This window comes from Equus quagga, chromosome 5, assembly GCF_021613505.1.
Source record: "Equus quagga isolate Etosha38 chromosome 5, UCLA_HA_Equagga_1.0, whole genome shotgun sequence".
Lineage (NCBI taxonomy): Eukaryota > Metazoa > Chordata > Mammalia > Perissodactyla > Equidae > Equus > Equus quagga.
In genome coordinates, this window is record NC_060271.1 from 23,994,739 (window position 1) to 24,014,795 (window position 20,057).

Here is a 20,057-nt window from a genome sequence, read left to right on the forward strand (position 1 = left end):
GAAAAAAAACAGGGCTCTGCTGCCCACCTGGCACCTACCCTCCCTGCTAGGCTGGTCCAGAAGAACCTCCCTCTTGGCGATGATGCTGATGGCCAAGGTGAAGGCCGAGGTCACGTAGTAGCGCCCCAGCTTGGCAAGGATGTCCACGCCACAGTCCTCCGGGAAGTACAGGTCCAAGGCTGAGTTGATCACAGAAGTGATCTGATGGTGGGGGGATGGGAGCACAATTACACATTTGGAACGTGGGGTTTATGCTGAAGACGTTGTACAGCTCCAAGTCTATTTCCTGAAAGCTTCTTTGATTTCAGGAAGAAGGGCTTGGCAGCTGCTCAGGCCCCAGCTGGTAACTGCGGACAGTTGGCCAAGAAGGTAGGCGGGAGACAGAACTGGGTCAAGACCCTCGTGCTTGCGTAAATCACTCTCCTCGACGCCCCCACCATAGGAAGAGGCACTCTTAACATAACACTCAGTACTCAGATTCCAGAAGCCCTGATGTGGATCTTTCTTTCATAAATAACCAATCTGTTAAAGGACACATTTTCTACAGAAAATACAGAGAAGGACAAAGAAGATCAAAATCACCCCTAATTCTATCATCCAGATTAACCTAATCATTGTTAACTTTTTGGAGGAGCGCCTTTAATTCTTTTTTGATACAAGCACTATTTCTTATTATTTACATGATAGAGTTATATTTATGTTTTTATAACCTCTTTTACTCAATAGACTGTGAATGACCTCTCCATGTGAGTAAATGTTTTCATCATAAGAAGGTACCATAATTTAACCAATCTCTGAGTGTTAGATGGACCACGGAAGTCCACTGGGCTTCCTGGAGGCTGGACGTAATGCAGGGAAGTCCAGCATTATGAACAATGCTGCATTGCTCATCTTTGAAGCTAACTCTTTGTGTCCATTGTGGATTATTTTCTTAGGGTCAGTTCCTAGATGTGAACACTAGTCCAGGACGAGCCTCCTACTAAGAAGAAACGGCCCCTGGTGGTTGGAGTGGGGATTACAATGACACATTTTTCTTGCTTTCATCTCCCAGGAGACAGACGGACTGGGAGTGAACAGAAGGCTGGCTTTTCCTCCCCCTGCCCGCCCATTGATCTCTCATCAGCCCACCTGAGAGTGAATAGGGCATACCAAGACCTTCCAAGAGCCTTCGGACTTATACATATATGGCCTGGTTAAGCCTCACATGTGTGTGGGCTGGAGTCAGGCAGAGCTGGGTGTGCAGCTGGCTCTGCCGTGGACTCAGGAAGTGACGCAACCTCTACGAGCCTCAGTTTGCTCAGCTGTAACATAGGTAATAATAAGATAATCCAGGTAGAGCACCACGCACAGCATGCAGCACATGGGACCCGCTCACAGCGGCCGCCTGTGGTCATTAGAACCCTCCCTGCCCCCATCCCCCACCCCACCCCCACAGAGCCCAATGCGACACTTCCCGCCCAAAGTTACCTCTTCGAATCTCACTTTGGTCCCCTCCACTCCAGGGAAGCCGCCCCCAAGGTCCAGGATGTGCATCCTGTGGCCCAGCTCGGCGCCTATTTCAAACACAAGCCGGGCGTCTGCGATGGACTGAGCATAGGCCTGAGGGTCAGGACAGTCACTGCCAATGTGAAAACTGGGAAGGGAGGAAGAGCCCCGGCTTACTTGCAGGGCCCCGGGTGCCAGCGCGTCAGCCCCAGCCAGGAGCAACATTGGACACGGTGCCCATTTTACAGATGTAGTGACTGGAGACCTAAAAGGTCAAATGGGTTGCCAAGGGCCATGTGGCAAGTGAGGAGTGGACAGGAGACTAGATCCAAGGTCCCTTGGCACTTGTGGTGCTCCCATCCCTCCACGTTGCCCCTGGGGCTGAGCCTCCTGGGATGAGGGCCAGGGCCCTGGAGTGAGCCAGATCTGGATGGACCTCTCGGTCAGCAGTGGGGCCTGCCTATGCTTTAGTTTGCCTATCTCTAAAGTGGGGATAAGATCCTACAAGGCTGTGGGATAATGTACATGAAGCATTTAGCAGAGTGCCCGGCATATCCGAAGTACAGAATGAGTGACAGCTATATTGTTGCAACATTGCTATGGCGATTCTTCCATATTCCTGTAAGAAAAGCGGCACAGCAGAGGGGCGGCTGCACAACCTTTGGCCTCAGGCTGGTAAAACTCCTGCAAAGCCAGGTCCCTCCTAGAACTTCCTGGGACAAACCCTTCTGAGGATTAGGGAGTTGGGACCACTGGACACTCCAAACCTTCTTTCCAAAGAGAGAAAACTCGCAAATGGCAGAATTCCAGTCCCAGGGCAGGCCCTCCTCGGAGGCCCTGGGGGAGGTCTCATACAGAATCGGTTAATTCCTGGGAAGGAGGCAGTGGGCCTGGCGTCAGGGGGATGGTGGGGCTTCCAGGCGCTCACCTCACACCCACCACCTCCACGTGGCTCTTCTTGGCGTTTTCAAGCAGGTGTCTGCAGGATTTCAGAGACGCTCCAAACTTGAAGCTCAGACGGCTCAGGGAGTGGGAGTCATCGGTGGCGATGCACAGAACCATCCTGGGGAGACACGCAGCGCACCTCTGCCAGGTGGGCCCCGCGTCCCCCCCAGCTGCATCTTGTCTGAGCAAAGGGGGGTGAACCCATGTGGCTCAGAGCTGCCCAACCCCACAGGCTCTCTGACCTCTTCCTCTCCCTGCACAGCCAGTCAACCTCCAAGCCATTCCCTAAACATCCCTGGGCCCATCTCTGCGGCCCCTGCCCTGGTCCCGACCTCCCCAGTTCTCCCCTGGGCAGCGCCACTTCCTCCGAATCAGCCTCTACACCTGCCAGGCTATTCCGACTTTTCTTGGATAAGGGCAACCATTTTTTAAACACAGCCTTATTGAGAACTCCAACAGCATGTAAAACAGACAAATCGGAAGCTGCTTTGGGTGAACCAGAGTGGCCCACCACCCAGCCTCCCCTTCACCCCAAGGCCCCTCCCTGATATCCCCAGGGTGTCAAGTGACCACGTGGGAGCCACAGCCTGAGCAGAACGTGAAGCCCTGACCCCTTCCAAAGGCCATTTGCATCAGGTCCCTGCCCCCTGACCAGCATCATTCACAATCTCCCTCAGCCCCCTCACATGGTATGTTCCAGCCACCACGTTTCTGCTCACCCCTCAAGTGCCCTGCGCTGTCTCCAACCTCCACGCATTTGCTTATGCAGTTGACTCTGATGCACTGTTTACGCCCTCCCCAGATTCTGTTCACTATTCAAGGCCCACTTCAAATGCCACCTCCTTCTCGAAGCCTTCCTGACCACCCTCTTCGCTCTCTCAGCCGTGACTTTGACCTCCGGAATACCATGGGTGTTGCTCTGCTTGGGCCGTAATCAGTTATTTCTGCCTTTGTCCTAGTCAGACCCTGTTATCTGAGTCCAGTCCAGGAGTGCCCGGCCCAACCTCCTGTGACCACGGCCGGGTCCAGAGCAGGGTCTGCCCCAACTCACCCCCTCCTCCCTCACACTCATCCCAGCCTCCCCACACGAGTGGCTCTCAGCTTACCTGGCACTGGGGTGGCTCTTTACCACCTTTGCCAGCTCTATCTCGTTGTCAAAGCTCAGCAGCCGGACCCCGTGCTTGGCAGCATACTTGATGTGTGCAATTTGCTTACAGGGGTTGGCGTAGATGATCTTACTGGCAGGGACGCCAATACGCTGGACCAACTCCATCTCTGCCTGTGGGGTCCCAAAGGTGGTGATAAGGAGGCACCAGGGCCGGCTGGGCCCACGGAGACCAAAAAAGCACAGATGAGGGGCAAAGTCATAGTTATGCCTGTGGAGGTCCCATAAGAAGTGGGCCTCACTTTTAGACAACAGATATACAAAAATCCGGACTTGTGCTGATTCACCAGTCTTTGACAGTCAGGGCTGGCGCGTACAGCTGTGCAGGTGGTGTACTGCACAATCCTGATTTGGGGGAAAGGGGTATCTCATTCACAGATAACACATGGTAGATTTCTATATTTATTACAACTTCCTGGCAGTAAAGCGTCTCATTCTAACACAATCAGTATATTTATTTAAACAATTGAGCGTCTTAAGGAAGGGGTACATTTTCTAATTCACACGAAGGCACTGTATGGACTCACGGTGGCCCTGACAACAGGCTTCTAACACATTTTCCTGGAGGATAGACATGTTTAGAGAATATGACTCGATGTATTAGAAAGTTCACCAGACCAAGAGTCTTTTTGACACAGGCCATCCAACATAGAAGGCCTGCTGTGTGCATGGCCCCGCGCTGGGGAACTCCGGCAAGCCCCTCTCCCCGGGGGCCTCCTCTTCCCACCTTTACAGAGTACGGCTCCACCCCACTGCTGCACTAATGGTGCAGTGAGGATGAGGATGGTGAGAGCAACCACGGTCACCGAGCACCTACCATAAGCGGGTACCAAGTGAGAGGCTTTACATCATGTGCTGGCAGACTTCCTGTATAAAGGGCCAGAGAGTAAACAGTGTAGGCTTCGGAGGCCGTACAGTTTGTCACAACTCCTCAACTGCCAATGTAGCACCAAAGCAGCCACAGACAACGCGTAGGTGAGCGACCGTGGCCGTGAGCCAGTAAAACTTGACAGTCAGCAGTGGCTGCACTGGGCCCGCCGTGCACGGTCTGCCAACCCTTGCTTTAGGCTCACTACTTTATTACTCCGCACGATAACCCCGTCAGAAGGGTATGAGCTTCGTTCCAGAGAAGGAAACTGATGCTCAGAGAAGCCACGTAGCAAGGAGGTGGCAGAGCCCACATTCAAACTCCGGTCCCACTCGCCTTGGTGGAGGACAGGAAGTCGAGAGGGAGCCAGTATGAAACACGGTAGGAGATACGGGGCCATTTCAGCCTCCTGAGTTTGTAATAAGACTCTCCTTTTAATTTTGCAGCTTTTCAGCACTGGGTATTTCTGTGCATTATCTCACGGGATGCCTACAACTATCCTGTGAAATATTTACTGGCCACATTTCAGAGAGGGCAAAATTGAGTTCAGAGAGGTCCACCTGCCTGTGGTGACACAGCCAGTAAGGAGCAGAGTGGTGCACGAGGTCCAACTCCAGAGCTGGAGTTGCTGCCGTCACCGCTTGCTTCCAAAGCCCTGGAGTCTGAGCGGATATGAAAACATGCTTTGCCGCCTGCTTCAGCCCAAGGCGGGAGGAGGAAGCAGTGGCTGCGCTCGGAGCCTGGGTTTAGCTTTGATTATCAATATTTCAATAATAGCCATTGCTATTCATTGAAGGATTACCATAGGCCAGCCATTGCAATGAATATTTCATATACATTCGCACTCAATCTTCGTAATAATCTTATGAGATAGGAAACAGGCTCAGAGAGGTCCAAAGTCACACAGTTTGGAGGTGGCACGGCTGGAATTCTAACTCAGGACTGTCAGACTTTAGCACACCGGCTCTTAACCACAGTCCTAAAATGGAGAACTCAACCTCAGTGCTGACTTGACAAGTATTTTTTGAGCATCTGTTGAGTTGCCAGGCCCTCTGATAGGTGCTAATGAAAACGAGTGGTGAGGGAGGCAGGCAAGGTCTCTGACCCCGTGGCGCTGTCAGGCTGGTGGCGAAGACAGACAGGGACAAATGGACACTGAATCAAGACAGAATTACAAATAGATAAGGGCCGTGAAGACTAAGTACAGGATGCTAGAGAACGTGGGATGGGGAGCCCTGGGTGGAGGGGTGAAGGGAGGAGGCCTCGCCAGGCGGAGAGGGAAGGAAAGAACGTTTCTGGTAGAGGAGGCGGCCTGAGCAGGGGTTCTCAGGCAAGAAGGTGCTCGGCCTGAGCAAGGGACGGAGAATGCTGGAGCGGCCCGACGGGTGAGCGCTGTGTGGCAAGAGAAGATTGGAGGGAGGTGGGCGGAGCTCACAGGGAAACCAGGAAGGCTGACGTGGATTTATAGTTCACCCTGCGAGTGATGGGAAACAGAAGGGTTTCAAGAAGGGAAATGACATGGTCCGATTTGCATTTTAAATACCAGGTCTAACAATGTGCATCATGCTGGCTGCTTCCTGAAAACGGACGGAGGAAGGGCCCAAGAGGGTTCTGGGGAGACCGGTCACAATCCCCAGGGAGAGATAACAGGCTGAGCTAGAAGGGAGCACGAGATGCGTCCTGGGGGTAGGCTGGCAAGTGTGGTAATGGATTGCACGTGGGGATGAGGGGCGAGGATGTATGAGGGAGCTCCATCCACACCCAGCAGACGGAGGGGCCCTTCTCGAAGGAAAGGGGGAGATCATGAGAATGTTTGAACACACTGGGTTCCAGGCGTCCTGGCGTAGCAAGTCAGCAGCTGGATATATAAGTCTGGGCTGCAGATCAAAACGTGGGAGGTGATGGCATATCGATGGCATTTAAAGCCATGGGAGGAGATGAAATTCCCTAAGAAGAGGGAGCATTTACAAGAGAGAGAATCCAGAGGCACTCTCCCATTTAGAGAGCAGGAAGAGCCAGGATCTGCAGAGAGGTGAGGACAGACAAGGTCTCCAGAAAGGGCGGCACAGGACATAGATTAAAATGCCATTCTTGTCAAAGTAACCCTGTCTGTCTGGAGGGAGGGGTCTCGACTGTGAGAGGCACCAGTGAGGCGGGGCAGGCCTTCACTTTCATTTTATATATTTCTGAAGTCTTTAAAACTAACAGCAGATGTTACTGTTGAATATTTTTTTAAAAGAATACGTTGCACATGGGGAGTTGCTGTTCAATGGGTATAAAGTTTCAGTTCTGGAAGAGGAGGGCGTTCCAGAGGTCTGCCGCACGCCGCGGTGCCTACAGTTAACAACTCTGCACTGCGCACTTAGAAATGTGTTAGGGGGCTAGATCTCGCGCTCTTACCACAAAGAGAAAAAAAAACGTCCAACAACAACAAAAGTCACTGCTGAAGCTGTTGAGGAGGCCAGATCAATAAGAGGAACAAGGAGTGTCCCCAACCAGTCGAAAGGCATCAATGGGCAGATCTCCAGATCCGCTGCCTTTGGAGCTATTGCTTGTGGCACAGTACTGACCACATGACTATCTTTTATACTTTGTTGCAAAATCACAAGATACTTTGTGTATTTTCTATGGATCACATTTGTAAGTATTTTTTACGTACTATATACCCACCAAACTCATCTCATCATGGTGATTGTCCTACTTTTCTTTTCTTGCAAATGAATCAATGTATCATTTGAATAATTTGAAATGAATATTTAAAATATAGTGCTCACTGGATCATGGCGATCGCTGGGGACGTTGGTAAGAGGAGATTCCTTGGAACAGTGAGGGTGGAGGTCGGGAAGCAGTGGCTTAAGGAGTGGGTGCTAAGAGAAAGAGACAAGTGAGTGCAGACAGGCGAGTGTAAACAACTCAATCTGGCCATGGAAAGGGAGCGGGGGATTGTGCTGAGGACAATGTGGTGTCCAGGAAAGGCTTTTGAAGATGGGAGGATGCTGAGGGAGATAGCAAGAGAGGACAGGCTGGGTCTAGGAGAGATGATATAAAGTCCTTGGGAAAGTAGGTGGGTGAACCAAAGCCCCGTGCAAGGTGTGGCGGATGCCGTTGATCTTGGAGTCTGTCTGATGCGTGTGTATGCAGGCAGACTCAGCTCACGTTGCCTGGGCCTTCCAGTCAATGTTGGCCACAGCACGGTGCTGTGAAGTGTGGCCACCAGCTATATCCAACCAGAAGAGGGCAGCCTCGGCCTTCCAAGAAAAGCTGTGCACCCCGGAGCCACCTCTCAGTAAGTGCACCGAAGGGGGCTGCATGATCCCACCTGCAGGGAGGGGGCCCTGGCCTCTCCCAGCCCTTGTGGTTAGCCAAGGGCAATCGACACTGGCCGAGTCCCAGCTCAGCCATGCCCTCTCCAGGACCTTGGAAAAGACAGCAGCCATCAAGCCAGAGACCTCATCAATCCATACTCAAGCGACCACTTCCCGGTGGCTCAACGTCTGCGCCTCCCTTACGTTATGGTAGATGCTTCCTGCCAGGCTGCCGTCAGAAGCAGGGTAATAATAATTACCTCACAGGCTGGTTGCGAGAATCAGATGAGATCATGTACAGAAAACACTTGGCAAAGCACCAAGCACAACAGAAGCACTCAGCAAACTGTAGATGCTTTTAATGTCCCCACCGACTTCCAGGGCTTTCCAAGCTCTAACACCCCACAGCTCTGCCCCCTGGAAGCCAGCCCCTGAGGCTGGAGGGCCGAGCACAGCGCCCCACCTCTGAGTTTCCAGAACACAGGACTCCAGTCAGTGGGGTTCAGTCCTGTTCTTCAAGCCCATGCCAAGGGGGCCGGAAAAGGATCTCCTTCCTCCTCGCCCAGAGCAGAGGCCCAGCGTCCTGGCTCCGCTACCAGCGAGCGGTGTACAGTCGGCCCCCAGCTTCCTCAACTGTAAAATGTCCATCTCTCTCCCTCTGCGTGATAAGGTTAACCTGCTCAGTCTGACCGTCCCACCAGGGGGGCACACCTCTCTCCCACCTGGAATCCCACCAGCCCTGTCATCTTGCCCAGGCTAGTTTTCCTCCTTTCTCCTCCAGGAATTCTTTCTAGAATTCTCCTCCCAACACCCAGCTATATTGCTAACCAGGATTTAAAAGGGGTTCCCCTCAAACAATCATTACTAACAATTCACAAAATAACAGTAACGACAACATCACAAACCAACACCCACCAAGCACACTCCCACCTCAGGGCCTTTGCAATTGCTGTTCCCACTTCCTGGAAGGCTCTTCCCCTAGTTATCCACACACTTTGATCCCTTGCTTCCTTCAGGTCTGTAGTCAAATTTCAGTGAAGCCTTCTCTGGCCAAATCGTCCCAAAGTACAATCCTCTCTCCCAACATTCCCCACTTCCCTTTCCATTTTAATTTTCTCCATAGCATTTACCACCTAAAATACTGTAGATTTTCATTGTTTGACTTCTTTGTTTTTTAGAAAGCAAGCTCCATGAAGGAAGGGCCTTTTTTTTGTTTTACTTGCTTTGTTCACTTCCTAAAACCCCAGCTAGAATAGTCCGTGGACCCACAGTAGGTGCTCAGTAAATGTTTGCTGAATGAATAAATATGTCCAAAGCTGTACTCTGAGGAAACTTTATAGCTTAAAGGCATTTATCAAGTAAGAACAGAATGAACATAGATATGCTAAGCATTCAACTCAAGGACAGCAGAAGTGCCTTACTCAACACTGTTTTCCCAGCCCTACCTAGCACTGCAACTAGCACATCATAGGAGCTCAGCAGATAGATAGAGAATGATAGCAAATAAGCAAAGTAAATCTAAAGAGAGCAGCAGGGAATTAAGACAACAGCATTGATCAAATTAGAAAGGCAGTAGAATTGGCAACAAGAAGAAACTCTAAAAGGATGAGTTTAGAAAATGGACAGTCACATGAAGATTATAAAAGAAAAGAGAAAAGAAAACCAATGATAAAAGGGTACTTTTGTTTTATTTTAATTAGAAGAATACCATGTATAGTTCTATGCCAAGAAATTTGAAACCTCCATTTCAAAATGTTTCTAGAACCATCTCCCCAGGGACACACAAGGTTCCAATTTGGAACTTCAAGGCTGGCAAATTCCAGGCTTGTTTCTCCCTCCCTCATCCTTTGAACCCCCTCCTGAGTGGGTGGCCCTTCCCAGAGGTCACTCCAGCCCCTCCCCGCCCCGCCCCAGGGCCCACTCGCACCAGCCAGGCCATGTGTGTGTTCAGTAGGCAGTGAGGGTCAGCGCACCCGCGGGGGGCAGGGGCTCACCTTGTTGGCACAGCTGAAGCCCAGCCCCAGCTCGGCCAGGACCTTCAGCACGCCCAGGCTGCTGTTGCACTTGACAGCATAAAAGGGCCGGACTCGCGGCAGGCACTTCAGAAAGCAGAAGTGCTTCCTCACTACGGCACCCAGGTCGGCCACGAAGAAGGCAGCAACCTCGTCCTGCACAACAAGAGGGGTGAATGTGAGACCCCACCCAGCTCCTTCCTGGTGCATGTCATCCACGGTCCCCTCAAGGAGCTGCCCAAGCTCGGCTCTAGCCGTGAAGCTACCCTGCTCTAAAATTCTCGGGGGCTCCCCCAGCCTACAGGACAGAAGGCAACCCCCTCAGCCTCCTTCGAGGCTCTGTGATCCAGCTCCAGTCCCTCCATCCTCTGCACTTCAAGCCCTGGCTGCAGGCTGGATCATTTTCCCACCTCCCCGCCTTTGACCCACCATGCCCTCCACACAGAATACCCTTCGCCTGCTTGCGTCTGGCAAATTCCTATTCTACCTTCAAGTTTCAGCTCGAATGCCACCTCCCCCAACCAATAAGGCAACTCTGCCTTTCCTGCTCCCACTGCATTTTGCACATGTTCCGAGGTATCAGAACAGCATATACGTCCGTCTTCTCCAGAAAAAGATAAATTCCTAGAAGGCCAAAGTCACAGCATATGGCCACTGCCTTTCACATATAGGTGCTCAAGAAAGCCTTGGAGTAGTCCCACGGCCATTGCAACCCAGGCCTGTGGACAATGGGTCGTCGCAGATTTGCTGAGGGCCAAATATCTATGAGGCTCTGGGTGAGACCACATTACTTAAACCTTCCCTGAGACTCAGTTTCCCTTTTACGCAATACTTTTTTTTTTTACTGATGCCCACTTGTCTGACATTATGCTAGGGGACAGAGATGACCAGACAGGGCTTTGGCCCTGAGGGGGCTTGGGTCTGGAAGAGAACAAACCCCTTAAGCAATTACAAGCTCATTCAATAAATGCTAGATAGGACTTTCTACAAAATGCGCTGGGGGCCGTGGTGAAAGAAAATACAAAATTGGCCTGGGGCAATTAGGAAAAGGTGACACTGACGAGTAATAAGCAGTGAGTAGAGATAGGTAAGAGGGAGAGAGGCTGGGAGAAGGGTGGTCCAGGAGAGGAAAAGCCTGGGCTAAGGCATGGTAATAGAGCACATGGCATCACTGGGAAATACGCGTAGAGTAGGTCAGCTCTGCTGGAGCATAACACACACTGTGGGAAAAGCCAGAAGTGGGGTTATGAAGGCACAGAGATTCTGACTTGATCCTGCAGGTGGTGGAGCACTGCCAAAGAATTCTGATTTTGAGCAGGGCTGTGATAAAGTTGGAGGGGATGGGATGAGGCAGGGAGGTTAGGGGGCCTTTAGAGAGATGAGGCCTGAAGTACAGAGAGGTTCCAGAAGAGCGCACTGAAGGGTAACTTAAGGAGGTGGAATTCACAGAGCTTGGTGATGCCTGGATGTTGGAGGAAAGCAAGGACTCCCAGGCTTCTGACCTAGAGGGCTGGGTGGATGGTGGGAGTGCTGTTCATCAAGGCAGGGAACACAAGAGGGGCAGCTTCACGGGCAAGGACCAGGAAATGGGGACAAGATGAGTCTGTCTCTTGCAAATGGCAAGGACTGAATACCGAATAAGTAAAAGAAGAAGACGTGGGCCCTGGGGGCCCTTTCAGAGGAGGCAGCTGCGCTGGCACAGGGAACAGGGGACCCACCCCCCACTCCCAGCCCCTGACCGTGGTGGCCTGTGAGGCCCCCAGAGTGAGCTCCTCCAGCAGGTCTCGAGTGCTGAAGCCCTCCTCCACCATCACGAAGTCCGTTTCACTCAGGTAGCCAGCCATGCCGAGGAGGAGGAGCCGATGGGCTGGATGGAGCCGCAGCTGCTGCTGCTGCTGCTGCTGCCGCCGCTGCCGCCGCCGCTGCCGCCTTAGAAAGTATGCAACACACTGCGGGAGGAGAGGGAGGCAGGTGCTGGGGGGCTGGCCTCCGCTGCCCAGGCCAGGATGCCCAGTCCTGTCACACCCCGCCCCCAGCACAAGCCTAGGGAGCTTAGGTTCACTGAGAAGGGTGGGGACGATCAGGATTCCTGGACTGGGACAAAGCATTACATGCCTAGATTTCATTGCCTCCCTGAACCTCAGGTTCCCCATCTGTAAAATGGATGGATTCTTTTGGAGATCCTTTCTAATTCTGAAATTCGGGTTTTAGTAAAAAGGGAAAGAATGGGGGGCTGGGGAAAGCCAAGAAGCTCGGGTGGGTAAGTTTCCCCAGTCCTGACCACGCCCACTTAAGCCGCTGGTGGCCGGGCCGAGGAGTCTCAGCCCAAGAGCAGGAGCTTAGGTTCGAGTTCGCTCTCTGCTGCGTGATCTTGGATACACCCCACCCCCTCTCGGAGCCTCAGTTTCACCATTTGTAAATGGCCGGGCTGGGCCTGACGTGCTGCAATTCTAAGCGTGCATGGGGGCGCCACATGGTGGGTGGGGGCCGCGGGCTCTCGGGCGAGACCCGAAGGCTGAGGTTCTGTCCCGGTGAGCACCCCCGAGTGCAGGGCCGAGGTCCCGCCCCCCAACACACCCCCTTACCAAGCCCCGTCCTCCTTCGCGGGGGCCAGAGACAGGCGTGCTGCTAGGGGGGGTCGCCGGTGACCTCGAAACTTGTGCAACACCCCGAGGAGGAGTGGCAGTTGCGGAGCCGAGGCCCCTGCTATGAGGAGGCAAGAGGGGCCGGGGGCCGGTCAGCATTGGCGCCCGGGGCGCCCGCTCCCCGAGGCTCTCGGAGCCACTCCCCGCACTCGCCTTAAAACGCATTTACACGGCTTCGGCCCATAGGTCTCCCCAGCGAGTGAATCGGATCCTCGGCGCCTCCGCTCGCTCGCTCCCCCCGGCTCGGGCCCCGCGGCCTGCGCCCCGCCCGCCTAGCAGCCACCGACCCCCACGCCCCGCCTTCCGCCCGCCGCTCGCTTATATAAGCCCCGCCCAGGCCCCGCCCCTGGCGCCCAGGCTCCGCCTCCGCTCGGCCGCCCCCTCCGTAGCCCTGGCAACCGAGGGCCGCCATCCCATTGGTGGATTCCGACATAAAGCATTCAGCTCGGCCAGCCCGCTCCGCAAACCCGAGCCTCAGTCCTTTCGGCCGAGCCCGCTCTGCGGCCACCCCAGACTGGGAAATCGGAACTGCCTGGCCGCCACCGCAGGATCCCGAGCGTCTACGCCGTGGGACGCTCAAATCCTGAATCTCGGATCTTAGAGAGTGGGCAGGAAGCCGGGAAGTTCCCACTTGCTTGGGGAAGCCTTTTCTGCGGTCGTTCCTCTCTTCCCTCCTCTGTCTGGTGAACTGCTCGCTCATCCCTCGAAGCCCAGGGCAAATGTCATCTCCTGTATTACTTTTCAGTAAAATCCTTTTTATTTAATTGCCTCTTCCAGCATCTTCTCTGACTCCTCCAACTTGAAAGCTAGCTTAAAATGTCTTCAGAGAGCCTTCTTGTGGCTGTCTCAGCTCAGGGCAATCCCTCCCTTCATCCCACCTTCTGAATCGGCCAACCACTCACCTCTCAAATGAAAAGTGTCTCCTTCTTCAAGAAGCATTCTCTGACATCCTCGACTCAAAGCATTTCTTCTATATCTGGCAAACTCCTGCTCATCCATCAAAGTCCAGTCTAATGTCACCTCCCCTGTTGAGCCTCCCATGACTTCCCGAGCCTGGAGGAACCATGGAACTCACAGCACTTGCATCTATGTGGACTCCTCGCTCATTTGGCTCTTGTCACCCAGAGCGTGAGATTCTTGTTGTGGCTGTCCACTTCTTGTTTGGTTACACTTCCCAGCGAGTTTGTGGACTCCCAAGGGCAGTGACCCAGTGCCCGGCTCCTCAGACTGCCCAGCGCCTGGCAGAAACAAGAGCCCAGAAAAAGGTTCAATATCTGTGTCACTCAAAAGCTAATTCAAAAGTTTATCTAGGACAGTAATTGGACAAGAACAGCCAAGACCTTTCTGAAAAAGAAGAAAGAGGACTTCCTGTACCAGACATCAAAATATTTTATAAAGCTATAGTCTTTCAAACAGCACGGTGCTGGTGCAGGAAGAGACAGCAGTAGAACGGAACAGAGTCTAGAACAGTCGCGTGCATTTGGAGAACTTGGTACACAAGGAAGGCAGCATGTCAAATCAGTGGGGCCAAAGGGCGTTTGGTCTAACAAGGTGTTCACGTGCCCTGTCGGGCTGTAGGCTTCTTGAAAGCCAGCGGCATATCTTGTCCCACCTCAGTATCTCCCTAAGGCACCCTGCACAACCTAATCAGAATATTCTCAGCACACAGATGGTATAGAGCAGTGACCATGGAGTCTGGAAGAGCCATTTTCTGCTCCCCACCCAGCCTGACCACATGATTGCTGGGTGTCCTTGGTTGGGTCATCCTGCTTAGACAAGAGTCACTGCTGCCTGGATTGATTTCCCCTGTGAACTGAGAGGGTTCAGACTGAGTGATTTCTCTGGGCCCTTCTGCTTAGAACCTTCTTGCTTTCTATGCAGAGGAACAGTCTTTCAGGAGATAGGTTTACAGGAGGGGTCATTTCCAGGTCCATGCTTTGAGAGATTTGTAGTCATTTGCACCATAGTATGAATTAGGACTGAAGTCCTCCTAAGAATAAACATCTACTGACTGGGAGGGTGTAGACCAGGAAAGCCATGGCAGAAACCTTGAAGGGAGCACTCAAGAAAAGATGACAGTAAGAGGAGGGAAGGGATGCCCAAACAAACTTTGGCTCTACATTTTTTAAAAAATCATTCTTTGAGCTGGCTGTTTTTGGATTCCATGGTCTAAGTCGGCCTCACTCGCTCTTTTCATCCCCTGGTACATAGTGGGCACACTCAGTATGCTTACTGAATGAATCAATAAAGGTAAGAAGGAACGAACCAGAATCAAACCCAAATTTAGGTTTGGCTGAAGAAAATAGAAAAGTAAAAAATAACAGAGCCATAAGCCAATAGGTATAGTCTACCATGTATGTGGTATAACACTGGAGGTGGGCAGTCCGAGTCTGGTGTGGCAGCTCCGCAAAGCCGTGAGGAACCAAGATGCCTGTCTTGTTCCAACTCTGCCATCCTCAGCTCCTGGCTTTTAGCCTCATGGTTCAAAATAGCTGCTGGAGCTCCAGCCACATTCCCAGGGTTGTAGGGGAGAATCCTTCCTTGCCCCTTCTAGCTTCTGGTGTTTGCTGGCAATGCTTGGTGATCCTTGGCTTGTAGATGCATCACCCCAGGCACATGGCTGTCTTCTCCCCGTGTGTCTTCATATCACCTTCCCTGTATAGCGTCTGTCTCTGTGTCCAAATTTCCCCTTTTAATAAGGACTCCAGTCATATTGGATTAGGGCCCACCCGAATGACCTCATTTTAACTTGATCACCTGTGTAAAGACTCTATTTCCAAATAAGGTCATAGGCTGTCGTACTAGGGGTTAGAACTTTAAAATATCTTTTTTGGGGAATACAATTCAATCCATACCACCATCCAACACTTCCTTTTGTATCATTGGCCAAAACTTAGATACAGGACACCACCTAGCTGCAGGGGAAGCAGGAAGACATTGTCTTTAGTTGGGTGCGTTGTCACTTCCTCCCACCCTCAATAAAGTCAAAATACTGAAAAAGAGAGACTGTGTATCGCACGGAGACTGGCAGCCTCTGCCACAAGTAGGAGAGGTCCCTTCCCCCTTTTATAGATCAGTATACCAGCTAGGATGGTTATGGGGTGTACTCCCTGGGGAGAGGTGGACAGAGAAGTAAATAAACATTTATTGAGCACCTATTGTATGACAAGCACCATGCTAAATGTTTATAAACGCATGATTGCATTTAATCTTTAGACAAGATATGCATTATTCGCCCCATTTTACAGATGAGAAAATTGGGGTTAAATCCTTTGTCTAAAGTTACACAACTAGTGAGCAACAGAGCTGGGACTTAACTCTAGTCGGACTGGCTTTATGCCTGTGAGATGGGCCCCGGGAACGGAACCTGAAGCCAGAACACAGAAGGCTGAGACCAGGCCAGGCACAAACAGCAGGAGACGAGAGAGAGGCTGGAACTCAGAGTCAGACACCAGATGAACTGGCAGAAAGGGCACCGACCGGAAGTCAGCCCTGCCAACTCCCTGAAGGCCTCAGTGAGATGGAGACCCCAAAGTCGCCAGAAACCAGAAGCTGAAAGCAGTCGCAAGCATTGCAAGGTCAGAAGTGTCTTCTGAGTTAAGAGTGGAAGCTGATAATACCAGCAGTCACCATTTCTTGAGTGTTTATTGTGCTTCAAGCTCTGTATTATGTGCGTAATAATAACAGCCAACATTGGCAGAGTACTTAATATCACGCAGGCTTATTGTAAGATTTATATAACCTTTAACCTCACAACAACCCTATGAGGTTTGTGCTATTAGTATCACAGGGGAGGAAACCAGCTGGAGTGGCTGCTGACCCGCTCAAAGTCACACAGCTGGTGAGCGGCACCACTATGCTACATACATTTTCTCCGTCCTCGCAACAAGCCTTCAAGGTGGGAATTATTCCTCTCATTTCACCGTGGAGGAATCTGAGCCCCGAAAGCCCAAGTGATTTGCCCAAGATCATCTAGGTGGAAAGTGGCAGATTCTCAACCCAAATTCAGGGTGAGCGCTGGTGAGGAACTTGAAATGGTACAGCCCAGGGTCGCCGTTGGAGCAGACCCTAGGCCCCAACCCTTGGAACCCTGGATTCTAGTCATTAGTAAGGTGTCTGTGTCCCCTGTCACAGGGGCAGGTCTGTGCCTTGGACCCAAGCCCAGGACCCAGCACCGAGCAGGTAAAGCTCAAGTGTGTTGACTGAATGTGGGATTATAGTCACAACACTTCCCTCGACAGGCAAGATGCTAAGAAGCTGAATTTGGTAAGTTGGATTTCTTCATGTTTATTTTCACTCTCTTTTAGGCTGAATACAGAAGTGAAAAAATCATAATAGTGTGCGACAATTAAGGATTGCACACACTTTCTCTCAAGCCAGACCTGAGTCATTTCTGACAAAGGTGATGAGAAAACAGCAACAACCAAATTAAAAAAATGCTCAGTCGACAACCCTCACTTTCTCCAGCTGCTGTTTCCGGAGCCGCCTGGGAGTGGCGTGGAAAAGGCCATCGTCTGCAGCTCTCTTCTGCCTTCTCCACTTGTTCTCAGATGGAAAGCATCAGAATTACCTGGAGCGCTTGTTAAAACACAGATGGCTGGGCCCCTCCCCAGAGTTCCCAGATCAGTGGGTCCAGGGCCGTCCTGAGAATCTGCATTTCTGCCCAGTTCCCAGTGCTGCTGATGCTGCTGGTCCAGAACCACACTTTGAGAACCCCTGGCCTAAATGGACTTGAACCACAGCAGGCAAAGAGGGCAGAGCTGTGTACCCTTGAAAGAAGGCATCAGGCTCTTGCTCCCAGCCTCTCCCTCCGCAGAAAGGAGATAAGATGGAGCAACTGGGCTGAGCGGCTGCACTGTCTCTAGATGATCAGAGAACAAACTTCAGGGGTATATGCACGTCAGTACATCTGCTAGGCAGCGCTCACTGGCCATGTGACCTTGGCAAAGTTATTTATCTTCTGTGAGCCTCACTTTATCCCTCTGTAAAATGGGCATGATAAGAGTGCCTACTTCCTAGGCCTGGTGTAAGGAGTTCATGAGCGCATAAAAGCTGTTGTCTAGTGCCTGACACTCACATTAGCAAACGCGTTCTAAGTATGTGGTAACTATTAGTACTGTTACCGAGTCAAAGGTTCATGGGGCCAGAGGAGAAAATCCAGAAATGTGTCAGAGGGACACTGCTGGGGCGTATGGAAGAGGAAGGCTCCCACGGAGGTTTTGGCACCTAAGCTGAGGAACAGCCAGCAGGGGTCAGAGGCTCAGGAAGCAGGTCAGCCCAGAGGCAGGGAGTGGGTGGCGGAATTCCATTCCATTCCCCGTGGGATTTCATAAGAGCAGAGGCCGATGTGCTGAGCTCTGAGTCATGCAAGTCTGACCCAAGCTGGGCTTCTTTCTAAATCGCTGTCGTAGTCGTGTTCTCCTCTCGAAAACTGCTCACTCACCCCAAGGCAGAGTGGAGCCAGGCAGCCACGTCTGTACCTCAGGGCTCTCTGCTCCCCTCTCCCACTGCGGAGGGAACCACACCCACATCCATAAGCCTCCAGTTAACTGACCAATCAGAGACACAGAGACTAGAGTCAGGTAACCGACAGAGCCAGATCAGTGGAATCCACTCCAGAGGGAGCCAGAGAGTGTTTGCCTCTGTCTCTGAGGCTTCCAGCCATGCCTGGTGTCCGTGAGAGACCCTGGGACCTTTGGGTAAGCCCGCTTCACAAAGGCCACATAGCAGAATCTTCGATGATGGACACAGGACCTTGCACCTTTGAAAGGCACCGCGTCACCTCCTCTGCATTTTATTGGTTAAAGTGAGTCACAGAGCCGTCGCAGATTCAGTGTGGGATGGGGCTACACTAGGCATGAATATTGGGAGGCATGGTTCACCCGGGGCCATCTTTCGAGATGTGAAAGATGACATGAGTGGAGACGTATTAAGATAGAGCCAGAGCAGCCATTTGAGAGGAATTGCCCTGCATGTCTTGTTTTCTATGTTTTCCAAACCGGACCAAACCGCCAACATTCCAAGAAGTCACTAAAGGCAAGAATATCCTGTCTGTAAGAACTGATGACACTGGACTTTGCTGAATGCTGAGTCCCAACCAATCAATGAAGTGCAAGTCTAGCCTTTTGCCTGATGACTGAACCTCAAACCAGTCTATGAAATACAAACCTAGCCTTACCTCATCTAGCACAAATGAACTATTGTTTTTTTTTTTTTTTTTTTGCTGAGGAAGGTTTATCCTGAGCTAATATCTGTGCCAGTCCTCCTCTATTTTGTATGTGGGTCGCCACCACAGCATGGCCACCAACGAGTGGTGTAGGTCCACACCTGGGAACCAACCCCAGGCCACCAAAGTGAAGCACGCCAAACTTAACCACTAGGCCGTGGGCCCGGCCCCTGCACTCCTATTTAATACAATTGACCTCATCTTCCTCCCTTTTTCCCATAAAAGCCCTGAGCCCCTCTCCTGTATTCAGGGCACCATTTGGGTTTCCACCTGAATCTGTGCTCCTCAAATTGCAATTCTTTGATCCCAAATGAACACTTGCCTCGTACACTGCTTTCCGTTTTTGTAGGTTGACATAGACTGGCTGCCACAAAACCCGTCCAATCTCTTTATGTCGCTGGCCTCACTCTAAGTCATCATCATCATCGCTAGCCTGAAGGTCTGCAACAATTTCCTAAATAATCCCCCTGCACCATCTTACCTCCTGCTGATCTAGTCCCCACACTGCCACCAAAGTATTCTTATTAAAATGCAAGTAAGGTCCAAATGCAAATTAAGTCCATTCCTATTTAAAACTCTGCGATGGCTTTCCATTGCTCTTGGGATAAAGTCCCAGAACCTTACCAAAACCTGTGAGGCCTTCCATCAGGGACCCCGCTCCAGCCTCATCTCCACCTGGCTCCTCACTCGCCCTGCCACCACCATCCAGGCCTTCCTGCAGCTCCTTAAACCTGCCACGCTCTTTCTATTCCTGAGGCCTTCGCATTTGCTGTTCCCTCTGCCTGGAGCATTTTCCCCACCAGCTCACCTGACTACCTGCTGCTCATCCTTCAGGTCTCTGCTTAAACGGCCTTTCCTCAGAGAGGCTGTCCATGACACTTCGGATCAGTCAACACACTTTTTTGTTATGAGTGAGAGAAAACCCAGCTCAAACTGGCTCAGGCAAAAGGGGAATTTATTGCCTCCTATAACTAAACCACTGAGGGATAAAAGTTGAGACACAGACTTTGTTTCAAATCTCAGGTCTGCCTTCTGCAGGGTCACCTTCCTCCTCAAACAGGCTCTTACCCCGTCGCCAGACCTGGACCCGAGGACTGTGTCTCCGTGGCTCTGATGCTTGTATGCACATCTCTGATTGGCCAGGCCTGGGCCTCCAGCTACCCTCTCCCCAAGCTGGGAGATGGGCTCAGAGTAGAAGGAGAGTGGGGAAGGGTGGTTCCCCAAAGGAAAAATGGGGTGTGGTTACCTGAAGGAGGAGGATGCATTCTCGGCAGATGAGAAAGACCGATGCTCTCCCTTTGTTCCCTTTGCCAGCACTCTGACTGTTTCCTTCACACACCCAGGACTCTCTGGCCTTAGAATCTTTGTACAGGCTGCTCCCTCTGCCTGGAATGCTTTTTTAAAAA

General features: G+C 51.7%; 1 protein-coding gene across 21 annotated transcripts in view; it reads right to left on the reverse strand.

The window, feature by feature from the left end:
• Positions 1-20,057, reverse strand: part of AZIN2 (antizyme inhibitor 2) — a 59,233-nt gene that overhangs the window by 22,131 nt on the left and 17,045 nt on the right. For 15 of the 21 annotated variants that reach the window (XM_046663259.1, XM_046663255.1, XM_046663257.1 and 12 more), the window contains 9 exons: positions 19,898-20,045; positions 13,328-13,663; positions 12,366-12,486; positions 11,520-11,729; positions 9,763-9,936; positions 3,537-3,709; positions 2,414-2,548; positions 1,468-1,633; positions 39-201 (listed from right to left, as the gene is read on the reverse strand). In XM_046663259.1, the coding sequence (XP_046519215.1) occupies positions 39-201; positions 1,468-1,633; positions 2,414-2,548; positions 3,537-3,709; positions 9,763-9,936; positions 11,520-11,624 (916 nt within the window). In that variant the 5' untranslated portion in view covers positions 11,625-11,729; positions 12,366-12,486; positions 13,328-13,663; positions 19,898-20,045. The other 6 variants (XM_046663249.1, XM_046663250.1, XM_046663268.1 and 3 more) reach the window with 3 other exon arrangements.